Source organism: Saccoglossus kowalevskii, chromosome 1, assembly GCF_978046115.1.
Source record: "Saccoglossus kowalevskii chromosome 1, keSacKowa6.1, whole genome shotgun sequence".
In the NCBI taxonomy this organism is placed as follows: domain Eukaryota; kingdom Metazoa; phylum Hemichordata; class Enteropneusta; family Harrimaniidae; genus Saccoglossus; species Saccoglossus kowalevskii.
The window spans coordinates 32,712,171-32,738,648 of record NC_140641.1 but is presented as its reverse complement, the minus strand read 5'-3'; the positions used below and the strand labels follow the sequence as shown (position 1 = coordinate 32,738,648).

Genomic DNA, 26,478 nt, shown 5'->3' with positions numbered 1-26,478 from the left:
ACAGGTATTTCCTATAAATATATATATATATATATCAGTGGTAAATAACAGAAATAAGAAACTTTCGTTTTCTCTGCATTTGTGCAAGTTTAATAAATTGCATTGAATATGATATTCTTTCCAATGATGTTAAGTGCTTGAAATAAGTTAAAACACACGTAATTCAGAATGTGCCACGAGTATATGAGAGCGCCCAAAAAACCTTTCGAATCGTGGATTATTTTGATTAATTTACCGGAATGCGACAGCAGGCCTGCAGGTCAACTGATTTACCCATGATGCTTTGCAGGTGACGTGTCCAGATTCGCCATTTTTTAGCAGCAGCAGGGTATTACGATCAACTTGCCACGCAATAGTTTCGAAGCTCACGCCCAGGGGGAATAGAACTCTCCAAATATCATCATTTTTCGTCACTTTTCCTTCACATATCCCAGTGTATAAAGGGACAATGTTTCTAAAAACAGTTGTGCCAATTTTCTTGGCGTTTGTCGCGTTTGAAGTGCCATTTTGTTGTGGTTTCTATCTACCGGGTCTTGCTCCAGTCAGCTATTGCCAGCCCGCAGGCGACGAAGCCAAAACGCCGGAAACATGCAAGGTAAAGTAAAGAAAATGTTCTGTAAAACAGTGTCTTTTCCTGATACAATTTCAGATGTTGTTGTTTGCTATGTTTCGACAACACTACTAGTAGCATTCAAGAAGCTTCTGACGCTCGCACTGCGCATGACAATGTCCCGATGATCGGACATTTTCTATAATGAATTGTATTTTTGTACAATCCATATTTACCAGTTGATGAATTACAGCACTATACACTTATTAAAGGCTATGTTACATTGAAAGTTTGGTGGAAATTGATTGTTACAACGGTACGTACTCGCGTTACAATTATGTCATCAGGAGTGAATCACCAACTTCCGCATTGACCGCTATGCTACAATGACCCTTATTATAATATTAGGCCTTATGTTACCCACCTTCTTCTCCCTTTAACATTAATTTCAGTTTTCTGCGTTACTGAGTATTTCAAGAATAACAGCGATGCACATTAGCTTGATGCTGCCTTATTGTACATTTTTACAAACTTGTGTTTGTAATTGTATAATTTGAAATATTTTTTTTCCACCAAAAGAAACATGGTTTGATTTGTGGTAATAAAACAAAAATGTTGTTATATATTAGTATTGCCCTTACAATTGAATAAATTTAATTTTGCTCAGTGTCTTGTACATGTTAGATGAACTGTGCTCAAATGTTTTAACAAATCAAATCGTGATACCTGACATGATGCATGTTGTAGCAGCTTGTTTTCATCACTGAGACTGTAGATGGTCAAAAAGCCATCAATTTGTGTTACCAACTACCTCAGTAGAAAAGTGGATTACAACTCTATACCAGGTTTTTTCTTTTCTTTGTTCCTGTGTACTTGAAAGCCTCAATCTACTGACTGCTTTAGTTAATTTTGCAACGTGGTGTCACATTTTTTAGACAAGATAATTCTAATTTGTGCACATGTTTATTTGTTGGAGCATGCATAGACTGTTGGTTTTATTAATTTTGTTTAAATATGCCGCATGAAATTATGTAAGATGGTTATGCAATGTATGAATATCATTCAAATTTATTCATAGATTTTATTATCTTACATATCTTACTATGTCTCTTGCAGTAAAAACTCTTTTAAAAAAAAAATACCGGCAATTGAATATTGTCAACGGCTTTAATTTCAAGAGAAAAATGTAAAAATCATCAGTGATTTTCGTTAAATTTATTCGTGATGAATACACTGAAATTATTTTGAAAAGCTGTTCATTTGTTGTTGCAATGATACATTTACTGATGCATACCACTCAATGAAATAAACCAAAACTGTATTGGTATATGTATTCTTTACCATCATAATATCCGCTGTTCACATGTCAATTTCTTCAAACATTTTCACTGTTGTATTATGTCAGTAGGTTTAGAATTGTTAAGAGATTTTTTTTTTCAATGCATGAATATGAAATGTATATATTATAAAATACTACAAATCTTAGTCTCCAGCTGTTACCTAGTGTGAGATTTATTCACCGTTTTTTAATGCGTCGCCACATGTTACATACACATGGTACTACTAGTAGTTTTGTGTGCAGATGCTGTATCCATTAATTTTACGCCCTCTATTTGTGAATTGTAATACTCATAATATTTGTTGAATTGTAATACTCATAATAATGTTCTTACAGTAAAAATGATACATAATATGTGTATATGGTTCTTAGTGTTTTCTCTCGTTTCTCTCTAGTCGAAGATAGATGTGTTTGTGAACAGACTAGACTCGGTAGAGTCTGTTATTCCATACGAGTATGACAAGTAAGTAAAATTTTTCAGTTTTGTTTCCATGTACTTGTTAATTTAATATGTGGTAAAAAAAGACCCGTCACATCAAAATATATTTTGGGCAGAAATCTAACTTATTCAAGAGATTACGTGTTCTGGTTTGAAAGATTTTCAATAGTGGGCAAATATTGGAATGTTTGTGCGCCTTGTCGAGTCAAATACATAAATATCAATCCACACTGACTCTTGAATAAAATAATTAGAAAATAAACAAAGTAAATGAAGCATCAAAACAGATTGAAACAATTATATTTTTAATCAAACCTGAGGTATATGATAACATCTTTATAGACTGAATATGGCTTTTGTCGTCTCATGGCTAACATATCCTCGCAAGCTCGGGCAGTTATGCCGTATAGCCTCAGGCCGCTGAAGCAATATTCATTCACTGTTCCATAGAACACAATTTCAAAGAATTGAATATTTTGTCACTATCCTAAAATCTAAATTATTGAATACCGTATTTCAGGATAACAGTACATCAGTCAGTCATGTATAATTTGTTTAGTCTTAGTCACCATACATGTCATTAATACATCCATCGTTTTCTCATGTCACCCCAAACCTTTTGCCCTGGAGTACTATTTATTGCAAAATAAGTCTGAGTTCCAGTATTTTCATTTATTTTCATTTATGAGTACAGGTCTATCTTAAGGTAGAAGAATACTCATGATTTCAAATACCCATAATTTATTCACTTTCAAGTAAATTGTACTTCCGGGCAATATAAGGATATGGTAGCAGTGTTCTCCCCAGGAATTTAAACCACTGTGGCGGCCTAATTTGCATATAATTTGCATATCATTTACATAATAATAGAAATTTACCAAAGCACATTTACACCCACACAATAAACAACATATATTTTCAAAAACAAAGTGGCAAATATTTATTTGCTTTACACAGTGTTATAAACACTTTTATTTTGGGCACTTTTGTAATATTAATGAGCTCCGTCACAGTGCAAATACTTTTTTTTGGAGTCAAAAAATTACGTTTTACAACTTAGAAGAGTTTGAATTTAAAAATGAAACATTCTCGAAATGCAAATGCTGCAGACTAAAAAGAAACAAATAAATTGTAAAAGGTTAAATGAAACTCATCTGAAACGTTCCAGCCAGGATTATGTTCAAGACTTTCATGATCTTATTTACTACAAAATTCTCCTTCAAAAAATCGACCACGTAATTATTTGGCGAATTGCTAGTTATTATTCCGACCATCAGCTTCTACAACGTTTACATTTACAGCAAATGAACGAACAAATAACACTTCCAAACAATCATCAAAGTTATGACGTGACATAACTTACTTCGCGATGTTATACACTGGTTATACCAATAATTTCTCTTACTCAGTCATGATGCCATGCACAAATTAAATAGTTCTTTTTTTATATGAAAAAAACGAAAAACTAGTTTTATCGGGAGAAATTATTTTTGATCACTCGATCACTTCGTGAAAAACACAGACCCGCCATGATAGCTGTGACGTGTTAGTTGACCGCATGTGTCCTTTGACCCGGTGGGTCAAAAACGCCATTAACCAATCAGAATGCTGCATGGTAATGCTGGTAGAACCCGAAGTTTTCCGAATGATCGTGATCATAAAAATTACATTGCGGAAGTAAAGCGATGTCGTAGCACGATGTGTTGGTATGGATTTCAGATGAAAACTGCATGATGGTTTTCGAAAGAGGTGATTAGCAATTTTTGAAAGGTAAAAGAAGTCTTGAAAGAAGAATTTTTACATGATTTACGATGATAACAGTTCAAATGTATTTAACCCAATCACGCAATAAACACGTTGTTTCTTCTTGAGTAGCGTAAACTGATCGTGAACTCCGCTTTGCCCATGTTACATCGGGATGGAATTGATTTTGAATGAATTTTAGCTATCAATCTAAAGACTGCATCTATGGTCAGAAAATATTTACTTACAAAGAGGTGTTAATTTTACAAAATTGACTTGTATTGTTTAAAGCAGATACCACATCGCACGACTATGTCTATTGTTTACAAATTATTATCCACGACTGACAGGATGCTTGTCGGTCGGTACGCAAGTATAATAACAATATGACAATAGTCGGACGCGTTTCCGTGGTGGTCGCTAATTTTGAGTGCCGGTCGGGCCGACCAGCGTGACGAGATCCCCAATGAAAAAAGCACTGTGGCGGTCTTGCTAATCACCGTGGCGGTGTCAGAACGGTGTGGTGGCAAATCAAAGCACTGTGGCAGGACCGCCAAGCTGTTTACATCCTAGGGAGAACGCTCGGTAGGCTTCAATCTTAAGTATGCAGGTTTTGTGTTTTGACATATTCCTGGTCAACTTTTGGTACAACTTGCTCATATTGCTTTAATTTTGTGTAAAATTAACTAAAATATAGCCTGTAACAAAAATGCTTATTAGATATAATTAATGCTACGAATTAAACAAATTAAATTTTTTGTAATTGGTATTAATTATTGGGTTAATTTGTACCTGATTTGTCACATTGTATCTCCAATTATGAACACTGCACTGAAGTTAGCACCAATTTCTTTTAAACATGTTGTATTATGCTGTCCATTGGCTTTCATATATTTTATGTTTTTCCATTAGATTTGATTTTTGCGGATTTGATAAGACGCAGAGCCCGACTGAGAACCTTGGTCAGGTAGTGTTCGGTGAAAGAATTAGACCATCTCCATATATTGTAAGTATGATTTGCATCTGACCAAATCTTGGCCAATAATGTGTGTAACTATTTGCGTGGTTTCATTTGTGTTCATTTGCTTTAAATTAAAACTTGGTGAATATATAAAGTTAATTATTGAATGCATTTTGAAAAGAATACAGGGCACAGGCAGGCAACTGTGTCAAACATTAAAGTTCACTTTCTTTGATGTCATTGTCCTCGATCCCAACTGTCCACATCACACCTCTTCCAGTAGCAGTAAACTGTTTGTTTTTTAACTCAGTGTACTACTGTATTTATACTATTTCGTAGACTTGTTTAAAATTAGTAGGGGTTTTAATATGCATACAGAAAATTGTCATAAAAGTGCAAATTATTCTTTCTTAAAAACTATCATTGTGATTGTTGCATTGGAACCATAGCTAGTAGACTCTTAAGTTCAATTTGTTGCTTGGCTTGATTCCTACTATGAGTGAGTATGTCGCAACAACAGACAACAGACCATCAAGGTACACAGGTCTTGTAAATATTTACTGATTACTGAGTTCGTTTGTTTTTTAAAGATATCTTTCTTGGAAGAAAGCAAATGTATAGAGGTGTGTAATAAGAAGTACGAGTCTGGAAATAAAGAAAGTATGAAAAACCTGAAGTTTCTGACAGATGGCATCAAACAGAACTACCAACACCATTGGTAAGTAGTGACATGATTCTTTATAGTTGATAATTGTAGTAGGTGAGGTGAGTACATGAGTTGGTTGATCACGAGGAGTTGGCTAGTTCTGAACAAAAAAGTTGTATACTAGTAGCAGTGTCTTGTAAGTTTTTTTATAGAAACTTCTTAAACTTCTCACAAAATTGATTTACAGTGAAAAATTTATTGAAATAATTAATTCTAGACTAATTTGACATTATTAATGTGACTGAAATGTTTTGAAAGTTTTGTTGGGTTGACTGGTGAGAAATTTGTGAAAAGTGTTTTCTTGATTCTCATATATTCTGATTTTTATTCTAGGATTATTGATAACATGCCTGTTACTTGGTGTTACGATGTTGAAGCCCAGCAATCCCAGAATACCAAGTACTGCTCTCCAGGTTTTCCGATTGGCTGTTATGTTGATGGGACTGGTAAACCAAAAGATGCATGTGTTATCAATGTAAGTAGAATCACAACTAACACATGTAGTGTTCCAATACCAATGCAGCATATTAGAGAGCAAATTTGCTAGTTAGTTATTATTGTCGCTTTCAGACAAGTGTCGAAAGTATTTTGGCAGTGGCGCCGACTGGTGCACATATAACATGGGATTTTTGACATGGAAATTGGTATATGAATTATGTTCAATGTCTCTTCCATAGAACTAGCTCCCAGGGCAGGCTAAAACAGTGAAATTATTAAGATCTATTCTTCAGGATTCAAGCAACCATAACCATGGTGATATCCAAGCTTTACAATTTGCTTATTATAATGTTACTTCTTGTTATTTTGTAGCCTGCTTTTAGTGAAAGAGATAGTCATTATGTATTCAATCATGTAGACATCACAATTGCCTATAATAATGCAGATGAAACAACATCTAGACTGTTATCAGCTAAAATTGAACCTAGAAGGTAAGAAAAATGATTTGTAAACCTACTTGAGTTCAGTCTGTTAATGCACCTGGCATCAATTCTTAGTCATACCTGGACTGTTTTTGTTAGAACTTTGTGTACAACACAAAACATGCGGCATACTCGAGTCAATTTATTTTCACTTACCAGTATCATTATAGATGAAGGAAAGGTATGCCAGGTAAAAATGTCTGTCCTAGTTGTTGTTCCCTTTTCAATTTTTATGCTAAAAATTTACCAAAATCGAGCATTTCTGCCGTTCCAAAACAACATTCTGGTTGGTTATTGACTGATTTTGTTCATACTTGGCACATTCATTGGAAATTTTGTTGCATGTTGTCTTGTTTTTCTGATTGGAAAATCGAAATGGCCTTCTGGAGTAACATGCACTGTTCTGTAGCCATATCTCTGACATGCTCTGACAATTCATATTTATATATTTCCAAAACTTGATAATTCATGGTGACTATTTAATGCATTTGTTGTTGACAAAGACATCTTGTATATTAAGAATTAGTGCTTTCTCCACATGAGATTTTAGCTTGGCTGGACACTTAGTCAACACTAATGTACATTCGGCTGAAACAGTTTGTAAATAGCTTGCAGAGTTCTTCCCAGGCCAAAACGAGAGTAGTTGCCCAACCTATTATTTTGCTGTTTGTTACAACAGTTGAGATATAAACAGTGATCACTAAAAGTCTGCATGCAATTATCAAATTATGGTGAAAAAGCAAACTGTGAGACAGTTGTCTGTGTTGATCACAAACATAGGAAGAGTAATAAATGTGAACAAAAAATCTACATGAAAATAAAATAAAACAAAATTTTTAGCAGATTGCATGAAAATTCTTGTCATGTTTACAACGTTTGGTCGGTTTTCATCATGAAACAGACTGGAAAAGACAAACTGATAATCTCTTGGCCTACCTTATTATTTTGAGAATGCATTGCGTGAAATATTTATATTCTTTTCCAAATTATGATATTTTGTAGACAAAAGAAAAGTATAGTGAGTGTTTAAACAGTTTGTGACATGAACAATTCTTGCAACTATAAATAGAATATTAAATATAAATAGAATACTTCACACAAATGCTATGCAAATTTATGTAAATTAGGATGCCCATCAGCTATTTTAGATGGTGGAGAACACTGAGGTATAGTTGCCTAGGTTTTGTGGTATTTTTGACTCCCATGTGCGAAGCACAAAATGGGAGTCTTTGCAGTTAGTGTGTCTGTATGTGTGTATGTGTGTATGTGTGTATGTGTGTGTGTATGTGTGTGTGTATGTGTGTATGTGTGTCCGACTGTTCCACTGCTATCTCAAGAACCATACATCGGTTTTTGATGAAACTTGGTGCATAGATGCTCTGGGCCAATGTGCAGATTTGATTAGGTTTTGGTAAAAATCCATGCTCGTTAATTACCTAATTTGCATGATAATTAGCTAATTTTTAGCTGTTCTATGACTGTTCCACTGATATCTAAAGAACCACTCATTGGATTTTGATGAAACTTGGTGCATAGATGCTCTGAACATATGCGCAGATTTGATTAGGTTTTGGTAAAAATCCATGCTCGTTAATTACCTAATTTGCATGATAATTAGCTAATTTTTAGCTGTTCTATGACTGTTCCACTGATATCTAAAGAACCACTCATTGGATTTTGATGAAACTTGGCACATAGATGCTCTGAACATATGCGCAGATTTGATTAATTTTTGGTAAAAATTCGTGCATATTAATTACCTAATTTGCATGATAATTAGCTATTTTTTAGTGGTTCCATGACTGTTCCACTGATATCTAAACAACCACTCATTGGATTTTGATGAAACTTGGTACATAGATGCTCTGAACTAATGCTAGGTTTTGATTAGTTTTTGGTAATAATCCGTGGATACTAATTACCTAATTTGCATAATGATTAGTCAATTTTCGGTTTTTCCACTGATATCTCAAGTACTAATCATCACATTTCAATGAAACTTGGTACATAGATGTCATACGACACTGCACAGTCCTGATAGTTTTTATGGTAATATCAGTACATATTAATTACCTAATTTGCATAATTAATTAATTTTCAGCATTTGATATAAGTAGTTAGCATTACATTTCAATGAAACTTGGTACTTACATACTCAAGGACTACATGTATGCAGAGATTGATTGTTTTCGATAAATATTTGTGCATATTAATCACCTAATTTGCATAATTAGTTAATTTTCAGCTTTTCCACGGGTATCTCAAGTACTAATCCTCGCATTTCAATGAAACTTGGTACATAGATCCTTTAGGACCATGCAGAGACCTGATTAGTTTTTAGGGTAAATAATTGTGCATATTAATTACCTAATTTGCATAATTAATTTTCAGCTTTTCTACTGATATCTAAAGTACTAATCATCACATTTCAATGAATCTAGAATTATGCAGACCCAATTAGTTTCCGGTAAATATTTGTGCATATTAATCACCTAATTTGCATAATTAACCAACTTTCACACTGATATCTCAGGTACTATACATCACATATCAATGAATGTACATGGATGCTGTAGGACAATAGACAGACCTGAATAATTGTGGGTTAAAATCTGTACATATTAATTACCTAATTTGCATAATTAACCAATTTTAAGCTTTCACACTGATATCTAAAGTACCGTAAAAACTCCGAAATTTCGACCGGTTTTAAATAATTGGTGTTAGAAATGTGACGTGTTTTTAGAGTCAAAATTAAGGTGCATTTTCGGACGGTCGAATTTTTCAGAATAGAAATCAGCAAATGAAAAAATGGGGATGATAGACAGTGTGCTTCATTAGTTTTTAAAAAATGCAATGTCCGTCAATTGACGTAAACTTCCTCATGTTTCACGGTAAAAGCAAAGATCGTGGCCGAGTTGTAACTCAAAATCTAAACAAAGTCATCAATCAGTATTATGAAAAGCAAAACAAAACATCAAGACGCGGAGAAGAGGTCAGCACAAAACTAATAGGTCAAAAGACAAAGCTGTCTCGCACTACCTAGGAAAACTTGCGAATGTTCGAAGTACAGGTACCCATTGGACAAAAGATACATGGAAGTTTAGCAAACGATCTCCCCGACCCAGTGCAATGTATCCGGTTAGAATCAAAGCTCACGTGTCCCTTATTTGAGGGACCAAATTCTGCCGTAAATTCGCCCTTGGATTAAAAAATAAAATGGGATTTAAGAAAATAAAATGGGACTTTTAAGGTGTATTTTGTCGTCATTTTTCGGACATTTCAATCAATCCTGCCGGCTAAAATAGAGTCTAAGTTTTACCGTAGTCATTGACGTCTGTCTATTCAAGAGTACACGTGTATGATTTTTATCGTGACTAGCGTGAGCGGGTAAGCTTCCTTTCGAGAATGAGCTGTTATCACTGTGAACAATGTTAAATTATTCTTCAGATGACCAGTTTATTTTTTAAAAACAACTAATTTTTTTATTTAAAAAAAATCATGCCGTTTTCGCATCAAAATCCAAGCCAAAATATCGTACTACAACATCAATCTCTTCCGCATTGCGTTCAATAACATTAACATATTTAAATAAGCTATGGTAATTTGAACACGTTGGCATCATCCAGCTTTTTGATTGGTTAATTAGCGATTTGACCTATTTGACCTAAGAGAACATGGCGGATATCCTACAGCATCAAACGTTTATACGAGACCGGAATCATTCGCTTACGATGAAACTAAGTTGACTTTTATTTGTATTTCATAACCATTCAACAAATTTATTTTGTGTACATTATTATAATCACTACTGAGTACAACAATAATCAACAATTCAGAAACGCAGCATGCCGAGATTTTTGTGTTCGTTTTTATTTGAAACTTCGTTTATTTAGAATATATTTTCGTTACCAATAAAATAAAAATCTCTCAGTCAATCAGAAACCCGGATTCATGCCTTCGAGGAAGGTCCCGTTTGAACGCTCACATCTGTTTTTTTTTCGTTTGAGGGAAAACTAAAACTGGTCGCAATTTTCGAATAAGAATGAGTCGGCAATTTTTAGTGGAGTCGAAAATTTGGAGGCAAATAAAACACCGAAACCCGGCAAATAAATAGGCGGTCGAATTTTTAGAGGGGACGAAATTTTGGAGTTTTCACGGTGCTAATTATTCCATTTCAATGAAACTTAGTACAAAGATGCTCTAGGACAATGTACAAACCTAATTAGTTTGGGGTAAAAATCTGTTCATATTAATTCCCTAATAAGCATAATAATTCATAATTTTTTGGTTCTAATCACATTTCAATTAAACTTGGAGACATAGATTTTCTGTTACATTGCGCAGACCTCATTAGTTTTACACTCAAATCTGGTCATATTAATTTTCTGATTTGCATAATTAGTTTTCAGCTAAGTAATTTCGAATTATATTTAATGTGTCTCCAATACTCTCAGCACATGGGAGTTCTTTCTAAGCTTTCTTTGATTATATTTGTCATTGAAATGTGACATGTGTATATGTAAATTATTGATTGAAAATTGTCATCGTGCAAATATCAAAAACTATTTTGTCTTTCAGTATGAAGCATGAGAAGCCAGGTGACTGCAATGATAATTTGAAACCCATGGCTATTCCAGGCAAAATGGGAAAAGACGAGAAAATCAGTATTACCTACTCGTATTCTATCACTTTTAAAGTATGTTCATTATGTTATTCCATTGTCTGACCAAGAAAAGTGTGTTTAAACGACCATTACCATTATTGTAGTTGTCATAGTGACATCAGATATGACATCGATATCTGTAAAATAATCTTATATAATTTAGATTCTTAAGTTTGCTAATCTTGTTCAAATTTGCAAGGTCGATAACAAAAGCACTTACAAATTTATAAATGAGAAATTGTGAAATTAATATACATATATATGAAACCATGTTGATTGTAAAGAGTGTTGTCAAATATTATTATATTAATGTACAATACTTGTGTAATTATACAAGAGATTGCTTGGTTTACATTATATCCTGTTATAATTTCAGTGATCACCACCCCCACCTCCCTACCATTGACAAACTACCTTCTCCAAATCATGTCAAATTTCAAGTACCACAAAAACTCGTGCATCGTTAGCTGCCCCCTGTTTGATCTCAGTGTTTTATATATGGGTTTCTAAATTCATTCATTTTATTTTTCAGCTAAACACTGAAATTAAGTGGGCATCACGATGGGATTATATTTTGGATTCTATGCCACATACCAACATTCAGTGGTTCAGGTAAGTTTTGCCCTTTATGTGTTTTTGTATATTGTGGTTTCGTGTATTATATACCACTTGATTAGGTAATAGGTGATCCAACTTGTACATAACACATTTCATACTTAAACACCTAATCTTTTGTGCATCATGTTTGGCACCACTCACAAAATGATTTTTTTAGTCTGCTCATCCCCCACATGAAATGTTGATAAAAATTGACAAACCTTTAAGGATGATGTTTTTCAATAATTTATGGGCTATTTAAAAATATTTATATCAATAATGTTGTCTTGATTGGCCAACATTGAAAAGCATATTAACCCATGCATTTCTTGATCATTTACAGTATCATGAACTCATTGGTTATTGTTTTGTTCCTGTCTGGTATGGTTGCTATGATCATGCTGAGAACCCTGCATAAAGATATTGCTCGATACAATCAAATGGACTCTGCTGTAAGTTATGACCAACCTGCATTCTCAGAACCATTCAGTTCAATGTTCATAGCAGCTTTAATTGATTGAATCCAATAATGTCTACTGGTTGTCTAGTACATGTATGTACTGTAAAACCTGTATTAGAAGCCACTACTTCTATTGAAATGGTAAAATGCAAGAGGGGATGTGGCTTCTATTAGAGCATGTATACATGCAAAAAATTATGAATTTTTGGTTCTCAATGGGTGTGGCTTTTATTAGAGGTGCGATTTCTAATACAGGTTTTCCAGTAAGAGATATTTTTTAAGGAGTAAATATCATACTATATATTTTATAAAATATATATATTGTATGAAAGCCAATACTTCAGACTAAAAAAATGATGTACCGTTAAAATCCTATTATAAACCGCATACCTAATACCCCGGTAGTAACCGCACCCCCGATTTCGGCTTCAGTGTTAAAGAGTTCTCAACAAAAATTGAAAACATGAAAAGTACCTATTACTAACCGCATCCCCAATTCAACAAGACCGTGACCGACTTTGTTTCAACCAGCTGGTACATTGTTCCTAAACCTATTCATTTGTTTCGACAACGTGCCTAAAAATATTCACACCTCTTTATTGTTTAGTGGTGTTAGGATGTCAAACACGCAGTGAAACTGCTTTTGTCTTGTGACAACTTTTGTCAATACTCCTTATGAATACGTCCGTGTGTCGCAAGTTTTCGACAATGAGCTGTTCTCACCGAAAAACTGTTAAATTCTTTTTCAATGCTCAGTTTATCTTTCGAAAACAACTAATTTCTTGGTTTAAAAAAAAGTCGTGTCGTTTTCCCATGGAAATCAAAGCCAAAAGATTGCACTACATTATCGGTAAATCGCTTCCAGGTTTCGTTCACCATGCAGTCGGTGACCTGTCATTAACTTATTTAAATGAACTAAGGTAATTTGAACACATGGTCACCATCCAGCATTTTGATTGGTTAATTAGCGATTTGACCTACCCGGTCAAGTAATGTCTCGTGTGCATTCAAACTACATAGCGGAAGGAGTGTCGCATCGATCGTTTCGAACAGTTCGAAAACAAGTAAGTTATTCACTTGTGAGCCGATGCATGGCCGGATTGCGTTACCGTACCCATGCGGTACCGTACTTTTTTAGTGCCGTACCATAATCATTTTCTACTAAGCAATGCATTAATGTTTGTTTTTATTTGAAACTCCTGTCAGAATATACTTTCCGTTACGAAGAAAATTAAAAAAATAAATGCATATTACATTAAATATACAGAGTATTTTTTTTTTCATGTGAACAGTTTTTTTGTGACGTGACGCTTATCACTCTTCCCCGACATCTAAATTGGAGTTAGCTTATATTCAAAAGATTGTACGGTGTATTGTTTGTTTTGTGCAAGTGATGTGGGGAAAAAATTATGCCCATTTAGTGATTGCAATATGTACCTAATATAAACCGCACCCTGAACTTGAGCTGTTGATCCCAATTTTTTATTTGATACATTGTAATATTAAACCGTGGTTTATAATAGGATTTTAACGGTAGTGTTGGATACAACTTTATCTAGTCAAACACCTGCTAAGTAATTAAATCTTTTGTTGAAAATTGAAATGAATAATGAAAAAGTTGATAGGGTTATCACAGTTTATTTTCTGGATAAATACAAAAAACATTCAAGCATTTTTGCATGACTTTTTAACCAGAATTATGGTGTCGGTTTTTGCTAGCAAGTATTCAAATCTTTAGAATGCATAAATTTATCAAAAATCACCAGATCTATTGTCCATTCAAATCAAATTTACAATCTGTGAAAAATCAGGATTCTGATTCTGTTAATATTCATATGATTGGTCAATTTGATGTTTAGAATAGTAAGAGATGTACACTAATTTGCATATTGATAGATGAATAGTTGAGCTGCTACGTCAATTTTTTTTGAATGTTTGTGAAATTTTATGTGACCATTTTTTTTTCTGCTCAGTAAAAAAATAGATGCTTGGTAGCCATTTGAATATGTTTTGGTATTTCATAGTTGACTGCATGAGCTCTCAAATTTCCATAGAAGAATTATTAGATATAGCTACTGATACTACAAAGTACCAAAATGTAATATGATTAACATTGGCCACTAAAATGTGTCTACTGCATCCCTTATGGATTTGTTGTTTCTCTGCAGGAGGATGCCCAGGAAGAGTTTGGTTGGAAATTGGTACATGGTGATGTATTCCGTTCACCAAGACGTGGAATGTTGTTGTCTGTTTTACTTGGCACTGGTTCTCAGATCTTTTTCATGACTTTCATAACACTTGGTATGTTGATATGCTAGTTAACTCTCAGTTTTGTATTTCTCTATTCTGAGTGTTGTGATCTGTATACAAGTTTGCACACCTGATCAACCAGCAACAAATTTGTTTCACTACTAAGGCCACACAGATTTAATTTTATGGATGACATCCTCTGAAGACCCCAAAACTAATGCGAGAGGGCGAAAAAAAAAAATTCGGGCCCCCCCCAAAAAAATGCTGCTAAAACCACAGGATTACGGAGCTATTATTACGAATTTAACCACAGTGTATCAAAAAAACAACAAGTCTTTATTTGTAGGAGGCACATGTTGATGTACACATTTCGTACTGTATTACTGTCACAGGTATCATCACCTTTGATTTTGAAAAGGCAAGAGGATAAGGCAGATGTTAGCTGTGCCAAAGGCATACACATCAACTCAATAATAAAGAAAAACTTGCTGTGTTGTATTGAAAAAAAAATAATTAAAAATGAACAATAAGTTTGTCAACATCAACCTGGAAATTAACTTCTTTGACATTCAAACTACAGCTTTTAAAGTGACACTTCAGATAGACTAAGTGTTGACACAAATGCTCTAGAACTACTTCAACTATGTAACAAATTAGGTTCGATATTGAAAAAAAAACACCAACGTCACCCCGCAAGGGGACTTCGGCCAAGGAGCTTCTGCTGCTTTCGTTGCAGTTTTGTCGACTTCAATGTGGACAAAGCAACCAAACTGACTTTTAGGCCACCATACACCTCCACTCCTCTCCCATTTCTCTCATCATTGCAGAAGAAACGCGGGACAGCCACTCTGGACAATATGTTCTCAAAGTTTTCTGGGCGAAACTCGCTTGCCGCTACGGACCTCTCGTATATAGTGTAAACGTCTCCCTGGCCAACGTCAATTGCGTACCAGTCTACAACAATCCTCCGTTTCACCTCTGAACTTTTATGCTCACGTATTTTGGTGGTGTGGTCGCCATGTTGGATCATTTATGGCAAAATTTGCATGTTTTGAGGCAATCTCTTATCCATAGGTCTTTGCGCTTTACGTAACGCGCATCTAACTGTGCGGAGTTTGGTTTTGAGGTAGTCCAAAACGAGTTTTACGACAAGTCGGCGCTTTGCGACAATATGGGTCGGCAAGTTCCGGACAGAAAACCGATCTGTGGAGACTCGTCGGAGAATTTTTTTTTAATTTTTTTTTGAGAACAGGCGAAAACTAATGCGCGCGCGGATGTCATCCATAAAATTAAATCGGTGTAGCCTAAATAGAAAACACCAGTTCTCAGCTCCAGTCTACATTTAGTGTTGATTCTGCAACATGGCTTAAAGTGGAGCTACTGAATTATAAAAGTGTACATAAATATTGGCATCCTTGGTGTATACAATAAGTTTGCAATGTACAGTTGTGAACACAGTAGATGGCAGATATAGTCACTATGTTTCTACTGATCATTGTGTATCTGAAACATTAGGAACTATATTACAATCTACAGTCAAACATGTATAGTGACCACCCAATAGAAATATTGAGATTTTACTGTGCAACAAAAGCATAAACACAGCTTATCAAAATTATAAACAAGACTAATTATTATTTTCGTTTCTAAGCACATGGTTTTTATAAACATATCGCTGGTTTGCTGTGCCTTGGGACTGCCAAAATTTAGTCATTATAGACAGGTGGTTCTTTATATAGAGGTAGTTGCTCACACAAGTTTGACTGTATTTGCGCATTGCTTCTGGTTTTTAGTCAAAATCCACCAATTAAATTTTTACCTTGAAAGATCTTGAAATGAGTTCTGTATGTATAATATATACTATACTATACTATTCTGTTTTGCAGTGTTTGCTTGTCTGGGATTCTTGTCGCCTGCCAACAGAGGTGCTTTGATGACTTGTGTATTGGTACTGTTTGTATGCCTTGGGACCCCTGCTGGTTATATTGCTGCTAGAATATACAAAAGTAAGTGTTCATGCTAAAAATTGCAGTTTACTGTTTGTCAGTGATTGGTTTTCAAAAATCTGATTATAAATTCTACAAATAATATCTTGTGATGCCTTAAAATAAATATTCCAAAGTAGGAGTGATAAAATCTTGCCATGATGTTCACTTACAGTCAATTATGTATGTATTTGCAGCTTTCGGTGGTGAACGTTGGAAGACTAATGTTTTGATGACTTGTTTCTTCATTCCTGGTATTGTGTTTGTGGACTTTTTCATATTGAACTTAGTGTTGTGGGGTGAAGGAAGTTCTGCTGCAATTCCATTTAGTACTCTTGTAGCTCTGTTGGCATTGTGGTTTGGAGTGTCCACACCCCTCACCTTCCTTGGAGCTTACTTAGGATTCAAAAAGAGGGTGAGTATTTTAACACTCTTCATTGAGAATACATACACATGTTATGCACCTGATGTTTTTGTCTCAAGATTTTTTTTAGTTACCACTTCTGTATGTATGGGGTAATCAAGATGTGATTAGTTTAAGATTGAAAACTGTATATTTATTACCTCATTCAGATATTAAAATTGGTAAATTTGTGAATTCTTCAAAATTCTTGGATAACATTAGGGTTAAGGTTGAAACTGTGCTTAACAATTACCTAATTAGAATAAATTTTCTTATATCTCATTAACCACCTGTCATCAGATTTAACTTTGCAGCATGTGTTCTCAGATGAACTAAAGGACAGCCCACCACAGATGTACAATCAAATTTGTGTTGATATTGTACAGTTCACATTGCGTATCTTTAAAAAAGCGTTCTAATACAAGGAATAGAGCAGTTGTCATTCTTATACATGTAAAAAAGCATGCATAATGCATTTATGTTAGTGGTTGAAGCCACTATTTGTATTAGCTAACAGTGTTCTCCATGAGGGGTTTTAGCAGGGCGCAGCTCCCTGCATAGGAAGTCGTACGCCCTGCATAGGTAGTCGTGCGCCCTGCATCGGTCAACAAGCGCCCTGCATTCACATTTCCCATCCCGTCCCCATCAAATGCATTGTATTGTTAGTTGAGTATTCAGTGTTCTTCATGAGGGGTTTAAGAGGGGCAAAGCGCCCCTATTTAATTTATTTGCGCCCCTCTTTAATTTGTAGCGCCCATCTATTTATCTTCAGCACCCTCCTTTGTTTTCGGTGACAGGCTGTTTTACAGTCCCGGAAGATGTCCCGACGATGTTATTGAGAGACCTCTTAATAATTGACAGGCGATAAAACAAAGAACTAAGAGACAGATAGTGGCATAGGTGACAACTAGGACAATGGATTTTATGTCTGGGGAAAAACTGGCTGAATAAATAAACAAAAAACAATGAATGGATGCGTGAAGTGATTGTCACAAGCAATGCGTTAATCACGCAATGGGATAGTCAAAACAAGTTTTCTCATCATTCCTGAATTAGCTAAGATACTTAAGAACCGGAGAACCAGCAACAACTTATTGGTCCAATTGCTTGTTACTTGCCTTTTATTGGTAAAAAGTAAAAAGAATCATCAAATAAATCACCAAAACAAAACGTACGTTAAACACTGAAACAACATGGATGTCACGGTATCTGGTTTGACCTTTGTCCTCAGTACCCACAATGCAATCAACATGATGATTAATTTATTTACAGTCATTGGATTCGATTTTTTCTTTTTTTCTTTTAAATGGTAATTTTGTTATGTGAAAATATTTTTCTTCTTATTACTTGGGGTTTTCAACTATTACAATATCTCAGTGCATTTATAAAACCTATGGAAATGTTTGAAAGAAATTTAAAAGAAATAAATGAAAGGCTAGAATTTCACAACTTGTTCCATTACACTTTTACAAAGAATAAAATTGATATTCTTCATTTGTCAAAGTTTATATTTTTTTTACACATCATGTGGTTTAACTTATTCATCAAAATAATTCAAGAACATTAATATAGTACTTGTACACAGTATTTAATTGATGTAAATATAAAAGTGCTAAGAATTTCCTTTGAAATGTTTGATTAGTATGCTAATTATATGCAAATTAAATATGCTAATTATATCCAAATTAGCACCCCTCTTTAAATTTTATTTGTGGAGAACACTGGCTAATCTGATTGTTTGTTTTTCACTTAACATACACTTTTTCTTGATTGTCAAACTTCTTTGTTTTTTGCAGCCTATTGAGTTCCCTGTTAGAACCAACCAAATTCCCAGACAAATCCCTGATCAATCGTTCTATACTAAACCATTACCAGGTATTGTGATGGGTGGTGTCTTACCATTTGGATGCATCTTTATTCAGTTGTTCTTCATTCTCAACAGCATATGGTAAGTTTAGTTGAGGATTATAACAATGTCATGATGTATAGGCTTTATTTTATGTTATGTATTAAAATGACTGATTTCTTGGCATTCATAATAACAGTAAATGCTCAGTTCCACCTCACTGTGTAGATCTTTGCAATTATGAAAATGTGAAACATTCTTCAAATACCTTACACCACTATTAACTGTATTTGATAGGTCCCATCAGATGTATTACATGTTTGGTTTCCTCTTCCTTGTGATGGTTATTTTGATCATAACTTGCTCTGAGGCAACTGTATTGCTTTGTTACTTTCATTTATGTGCAGAGGTAAGTTGTATTTACAATACAGACAAGGGTTTGTTAGTCTGTTTCACTGTTTAATTGATGCATCTTTTAAGTAAAAATAAAACTAGTAAAGAGTTAGTGCACTTCAAAGCTATGTAAAAAAAAATACAAGCTTCTGTTGATTAACTGATTAAATGGTAAAAATATCTTTGTGAAAACATGTACTGCTCACAACAGTGAACTGATGTGTACAGTACCATATTGCATGGAATCAATGGATCAAGCACACGTGTACTGCTTGGTTAATAACACGTTTCCTGCTAGTTTAAAATTAACAAAATGACCTAGCTAGAAACGATAGAATTGTGCAGTTCCATGACCAACACATTAATTCAAGAAATCTGCCCTGAATCATACAAATTTTGTTTTATCTTTGTTGTGTATGGAGTCAAAATTTATGTAGCTGTCAATCACAAATTAGAAAAAAATATGTAGTGGCGGAATATCATTTTCTAAAATTTATATGCATGTTCCTGGGACCAGTTAGAATGCAGTATGTCAGCATATGGTCTAATTTCCACGTGGTAATTTCCTCCCTGGTTGGAAGTATTCATACTTTCACAGGTATTTCTTTCATAGCAATAATATGAAACCAAAAAATTATAATTGTTTCAGAGGCTTACAAATATACATCTGATAGATTAATATTAATTTACATGTGTCAATATGCTACCATATAATCTTACATGTGTGCATCTATATCAGATTATTCTATATTCCATTCTACTAAAATACTATAATTTATTGAGTCAATACTCAAATCAAATCAAATTAATTTAATATTCTTCAGTTTGTATACAATTTTTCAGCACTCACAGTTGTGATTGATGTTTATCGGAATTCTTAACATGGTTATGGTTTCCTTCATTGTTACCCACAATGCTGAATTAATTACAATTTTAGAAACTCACTACAGTTATGTGTAGTGCCAGCGTGGCCACTAATCCTATCAGCTATGTTTTTACTGTGGCGCGACTCAATAAATGAGGTATTGACTACATGTATGCAACTGGTGCATATTAGTCATCACACTTAATGTTTTAATTGGTTTATAATTTTGTAAAGTAATTTGCAAATTACTTAATGTAATTATTAACATATTAATTTCCATACATTGATTGTAAGTACAAAAGTCCATGGATATCAAATATTAAACTTATGATAGTTGGCTGCTCTTTATTTATGAAATTGTTTAAAATGTTAATTATAATAATTACAAAATGCCTTTCTTTAGATGTCTATAGGAAACGCATATTACTAATTTGCACATGTGGCTATCCACCATCCGTCATTGGATGTTATTGTATTAATTTTACAACTGACAAATGTATGGCAGTGCTCCCAGCAAACAACCAAAGTGGGGGTTTTACCAAATTCATAAAACAAGGAAACATGAATAAAATTATAAAGAATTTCTGAATGACCATCTCTGGAAAACTAGTCATTCTGACACCACAGTTCTTGTTAGGTTATGATATGTTGATTATACTGCTGTATAGACACAAAGTATTCCAATTCTGGTGCTAATTATTCCCGTGTGAACATTAAATGTTTGTTTATATTTTGCAGGATTACCATTGGTGGTGGAGATCTTTTCTGACCAGTGGATTTACAGCTTTCTATCTATTTATATATTGCATTCATTATTTTGTATCTAAATTGACAATAGAGGGTATGGCGAGTACTTTCTTGTACTTTGGTTACACTCTCATCATGGTCACACTTTTCTTCTTATTCTGTGGTAAGTGTTCTTTTCCGGTATCTAAATCTAATACAAATATGTCTCATTTAACTCCCAATACTAGCTGTTTCGTAATAGGTGATTTTTCCACTCACTGCAAGATCTCGCATAACACCACATGAAAAATGCAGTTTGAACATCTGCAACAAAAATCAAATTATTTGATTTTGAACTTTTTTAAAAAAATTTTACCTTTCAAAAAAGAATATGGCGGTACTTGACTATCATCAACTGTGTATACCATATTATTAAGTGTGGAAACACCCAAAAATACTTTTGCATTTGTCAAATCATGCAGCATGTTTTGATGTCACTAGGACCTTTGGCCAGTTTTTACATTTTATTTCATGCTTAACATGGGGTCTCGCACTGAACGAAAAATGATCTATTGACGAATGGAGTAGTTCATCCAAGTTACTGTTAATTATAAAAATGTTTTGAGTATTTGGTAATTCCTGCCATAGAATTAATTTGTCTCACTAGAATGTTAGCTATCTGTTACACTATTTTTATTTAAATACTAAATGAACTGTTTATATTGTTTTCAGGTACTGTTGGTTTCTTTGCATGTTTCTGGTTTGTTGTAAAAATCTACAGTGTGGTCAAAGTGGACTAAATCAAGTAGACTGGCTAACATAAAGAAGGCATTGGTACTTTGAATAGTTGGGACTCAAAATAAAAAGCTGCTGGGGAACAGTCTAAGTTTCAAAATGCATCATCTGATGCCCTGCTGCACTGTTGGCTCAAGTGGTGTGAACATCGAGGAACTCCTTCTATGAATAAAAGTATATGGACTTGTTCATATCATCTGTGTTTGCCCAGTTGCAGTATTTTATTGAGTCGTCAGGTGGTTTATTTTGCACATTGGAAGGGCTGTTATTCATTGATGGTTTTCTCTCATTCTTGCTCACTTTGAATGTTGACACAAGTATTATATAAATCTATCCTATACACTCGTTTCTCATGTGCATAGTTAATATTACAATTCTTTTAATAGCACTGAGGCTGATATTGTTATTTTATCTCACTAGTTTACAAATTCAATGCATGTAGTTTTAATAAAACTATTATATGAATATACGGGAGAAATTAATGCATAATGTTTATAACAATAAAGCTGTAAATATCTCTAAAATTCCTAATCTTTGAACATTTACACATTGACTTAATGTTTGTACTTGTTCTTCTACTGATGCTGTATGGGCTTGTCAATATTCAAAGTGGTTTAACAATGATTTATACGTTATGGTATATTTGCAATAATACATTGTAGTCAGTTTACTTATATGGGGCTCGTGTTATGTTAATTTGCGGAATAGTAGTTGGGCTTGACATGAGGGGGAAAATGCACCAATTTTGTGAATAGAAAATAGTGGTTTCACTTTAACAGTGACATTTACTCTATACATTGACAGCATTTATTTAGCCTTGCATCTGTCAATGATGTGTACCAAGTACATGTAGTAGGTTGTCACATGGTTCACTTCACCATTACATTTCTTACACACTTTAAAGTACAACAGAAATCAGTAATTGCATTACATCACATCTTTCTTGTGCTATTTATGCAAGCTACATTTATTTTTAAAGAACTTAATATATGTATAATTTGCAGTGAATGCCCCTAAACAATTGTTACATTTAGTAAAAATACTGATTGTAGTGTCCATCTAGTTGTTTCATTGTTTGGACTATTCATCGCTCTTGGGTAATCACCATGTATTTTTAAATGTTACATGCGAAAGTGAGCGTTTTATTCAATTTACAATGAGTTGGACCCAAACAGTTATGCTGCAATGTTTGAACAAATGCCTTGTATACAAATAATACTGAATGCAATTAAAAGCCTGGTTTAGACAGGTTTAAAATTTTGTGAAATGACATTCAGTTCCTCCTGCAGATGCATTCGTTTTGTATATTATGACAAGGTATTAAAAAGATATTTGACTTTTTTGAACTGTTATCGGGCAAATAAACATTTCTCTATTTTTGTCTTTACTGGTGCCTTTCATTGATATGTTAAAATTGGTTTGTTCCTTTCAATTTAGTTTTTCCTATTCATACAAGGGGGTTGATATGTTTTTATGTCTAAATGTTATTTTTTAGATTGTGATTTCTAGAAACATTGTTGAATACAAAACTAGGGATCAGCAATTGTGATTTTCTGATTTAATAATCAACTATTTGAAAAAGTGTACATCATGAAAAGTTGTAATTGTACAGGTGTATATATGCTTTGTTATATCTGTCCTCCCACTGGGCACCAACTGCACCTTGAGTGTGATGATATGAATCCCTCTGCTTACAGACATCAGAGATCAGCAAAACTACACATTGAGTGAATTAGAATCATCCAAATGTAGAAATGCAAAATAGCTAAACTCCGCCACGCACACTGGTCTAAAAGGTCATGTCTGATATTATTTTAAATTTCATTGTGTTGCATTTTTTCGGACACATTTATTTCTGCTTTGATTACAAGGTTTATCAATTGTCTTTGGAGAATCATAATTTAATGTACATGTATTTTATTTCCTCTGGTGTATATGGTTGATAATTAAATACAGTTAAACAAAAATTCTTGTGCTTTTGTACCTTAATGGCGACATATGCCATTCGTTGTTGTGTATGCTTAAAATTGGATTGTTGGAAAAACGTAGTTGAAAGCCTTATGAATTTTGAGTAACTTTGCCACAAAAATCAAATCTGAAGGTAAATCCATCCACGAGTTGTACGGATTGTTCATTTTGTTGCTGTGATAACGAGTAAAATAGTTGCATTGTGGATCATAGCAAAGGTTGTATTACAGGAATCATTATGCATGGCATGTACAAATTCTGATACAATGAGATAAAATTAGACCTATCCCCTGGAGGACCTTGTTGATTACTTGTACATTTGGTAGGTCCTTTGTAAGCAAGTACCAGCATCTAGGACATTCTTCAGTGAAGCAGCCACAACTCATTTCAAATTAAATTGTATCTCAATTCACATCAATGCATAAATTGTCCAGTAGGTTAAGTAACTATGGATAGTTATTGTACACCATTAAAGTTTGACCTTGGTGTGTTTGTGCAATCTTAACAGAAATGCCTAGCCAAGCTGATTACAAAAAACCCTCCTGGTTTAAATAAGGATATGCCTGGGGGGGTATGGTTAAATATCAATATGATTAAAGGTAATAGTTTATGGGTTTTATTTCCTTAATATTTTTATGTATGTATTTGAAAGTGCGAGTTGTGTGGCATTGTGAACATAAAATAACATGTATCCTTAAATCTGTATTAGAAGCTTGCATACCTAATAGAAGCCACATCCCTTTTTTTTGAGCAATTGAGAGCCAAAAATTAACCATTTCTCATATGTGTTGATAATCTAATGAAAAATCTCATTGAACCATTGTAATAGAAGTCACAGCTTCTAATACAGATTTTACAGTATCTAGTGAAAAAAAGTAATAAACAAATTGAACAAAAATATCACTTCATAGATATTAATCAGGTTAAATGTTTGCAATTTGTAAACCTAATTCAGGATATTAATTGTTTAGCTAAGATTGGATATGCTGTATAAAGCTTTCTGCACATCCTTGGTTAATCGCTCTTAAAAGGTAACGTCACACTCATTTCGGGCCATTTAGCCCTAGCCCTGAGTACAGTCCTGTAGGTTGGCCTTCTTCCGCTGATCATTCGGTCCCCACAGGGACCGAATGATCAGCGGAAGAAGGCCAACCTACAGGACTGTACTCAGGGCTAATTTAGCCCATGGTCGTAGTGTAAGCTTAAAGTGGGAGGTCGTCACTCGTCACGTGCACACGCGCGGGAATTGAGTCCCGAGCGATAATTACAACACAAGCTAAGAACGCAAAGGTTCGTGGGTAGCCGCTTGTTTGTAAAAATGACACGTTACGGCCTCCTGACGCATGCGTGGGTGACGACTCCCCCACTTTAAGTTTTAAATTATTAATGAACTTTTAGAAATGGCGGGTGACGCTCTGACTGACCAATCATAGAAACAACCAAACAAAAAACCTATGTTGCCAGTAACTCTTAAACACTGAGTTATAATTTGGGCGTAGTTTTGCAAAAGTAAGCGTGATTTCTAAAATATGGTCGCGCCAGTGCAAAGTGTGATGCAATAAACGACGGGGTCCAGTCTTTGGGCCCGGGGGTCCGACTTAAAGAATGATCTGGTACGCATGTCTGTAGAAGAAAACGCGTTAAAAGGTGTTTTTTGAAGAAAAGCACTTTAACGCGCGTTACGCGTTTAGGGTTAAGGCCGTGCTTACACTGAAGGGTTAAAAAGCTCAAATATCGCGAGATCAGGCGCGAGTTCAAGGTGCGTAATCTTTTAGCTTTCTAACATAACAGTACCCCAGACCATTCGTCCCGGTGTTATCGATGGCGATAGCGATAACACCGGGACGAATGGTCTGGGGTAACATAACAGTGAAAAGGGTACGAAATTTTGACCTTTTAAAGCGTGTTTAGGATCATTTTGAAAACCCCTTTCACAGACATGGGTTCCAGGTATTTCCACAAGTCACCCCCGGGTCTTTGGGGTGCTGTCGTATGCCCGATGTTTGGGTTTTGTTGTGCCTATTCGATTTATTGAACGAGTTTAATAGTATCGGCTAAAGTATGGTATAAGGGCGGTAGGCAAAAGTGCCTTAGTTAATACAATTAATACTAGAAATAATACATGAATATTTTCCTTCTTGGATAAAATAAGTTATTAGTAACATTCTAGAAATGATAAAACAGCACTACGAGCATTACCGTGGTGACATGTTTTGACTCGAAGACCGTACATGTATTGGTTTTGCGTGTTGCCCAGACCAGTTTTAGAAAACGTACGTCTAGCGCGTACAAGACTAGCCCTGCGTACAGTGCTGTGTGTACGGGGACGCGTTCGGTTGATAGATGTCCCCACCACAGCCCTGCGTACCTCCATAGACAAAGTCCGGGAGCGCACCGTAATTGGTGCGCAAGTTAAAAATAAGTAGTTTCCCAGCCGAAATCGGTTGAAATGACGATAGTTATCCGTAACAACTATTATAAAGTTATCTGAAACTGAAATGTCTTTAAAAAAACGACTAGTAAAGACGGACACATTGTAAACGCGTAGGTACCGGAGGAATTATCCACCAAATGCCGCCATTTTTAATTTCATTCACGCGAGAGAATGCGTTTGTTTTTAGGGCAAAGTAGCCGATTTCATCCACAATTGGACTCCGAACTGGGAGTTCTGGATATATCTGGTAATCGATCATCATTTTTGGTACCTGGGCATATTATTTCATTAAAAAAGTTATATTTTTCAAAGTCCCGGACTTTGTCTATGGAAGTTCGCAGGGCTGTGGTGGGGACATCTATCAACCGAACGCGTCCCCGTACACACAGCAATGTACACAGGGCTAGTACAAGACATGGCCGCGCTCCTTTT

At 34.6% G+C, this 26,478-nt stretch overlaps 1 protein-coding gene across 1 annotated transcript; it reads left to right on the top strand.

The window, feature by feature from the left end:
* Positions 1-302: 302 nt before the first annotated feature.
* On the top strand, positions 303-23,611 carry LOC100370713 (transmembrane 9 superfamily member 2-like). Its single transcript, XM_078010227.2, has 16 exons — positions 303-595; positions 2,285-2,352; positions 4,984-5,077; positions 5,623-5,750; positions 6,072-6,213; positions 6,549-6,667; positions 11,240-11,357; positions 11,857-11,936; positions 12,265-12,373; positions 14,550-14,682; positions 16,518-16,637; positions 16,814-17,031; positions 18,816-18,967; positions 19,163-19,274; positions 20,862-21,033; positions 21,582-23,611. The coding sequence occupies exons 1-16, from the start codon at positions 449-451 to the stop codon at positions 21,647-21,649; spliced, it is 1,980 nt and encodes a 659-aa protein (XP_077866353.2). The 5' UTR covers positions 303-448; the 3' UTR covers positions 21,650-23,611.
* Positions 23,612-26,478: the final 2,867 nt, after the last annotated feature.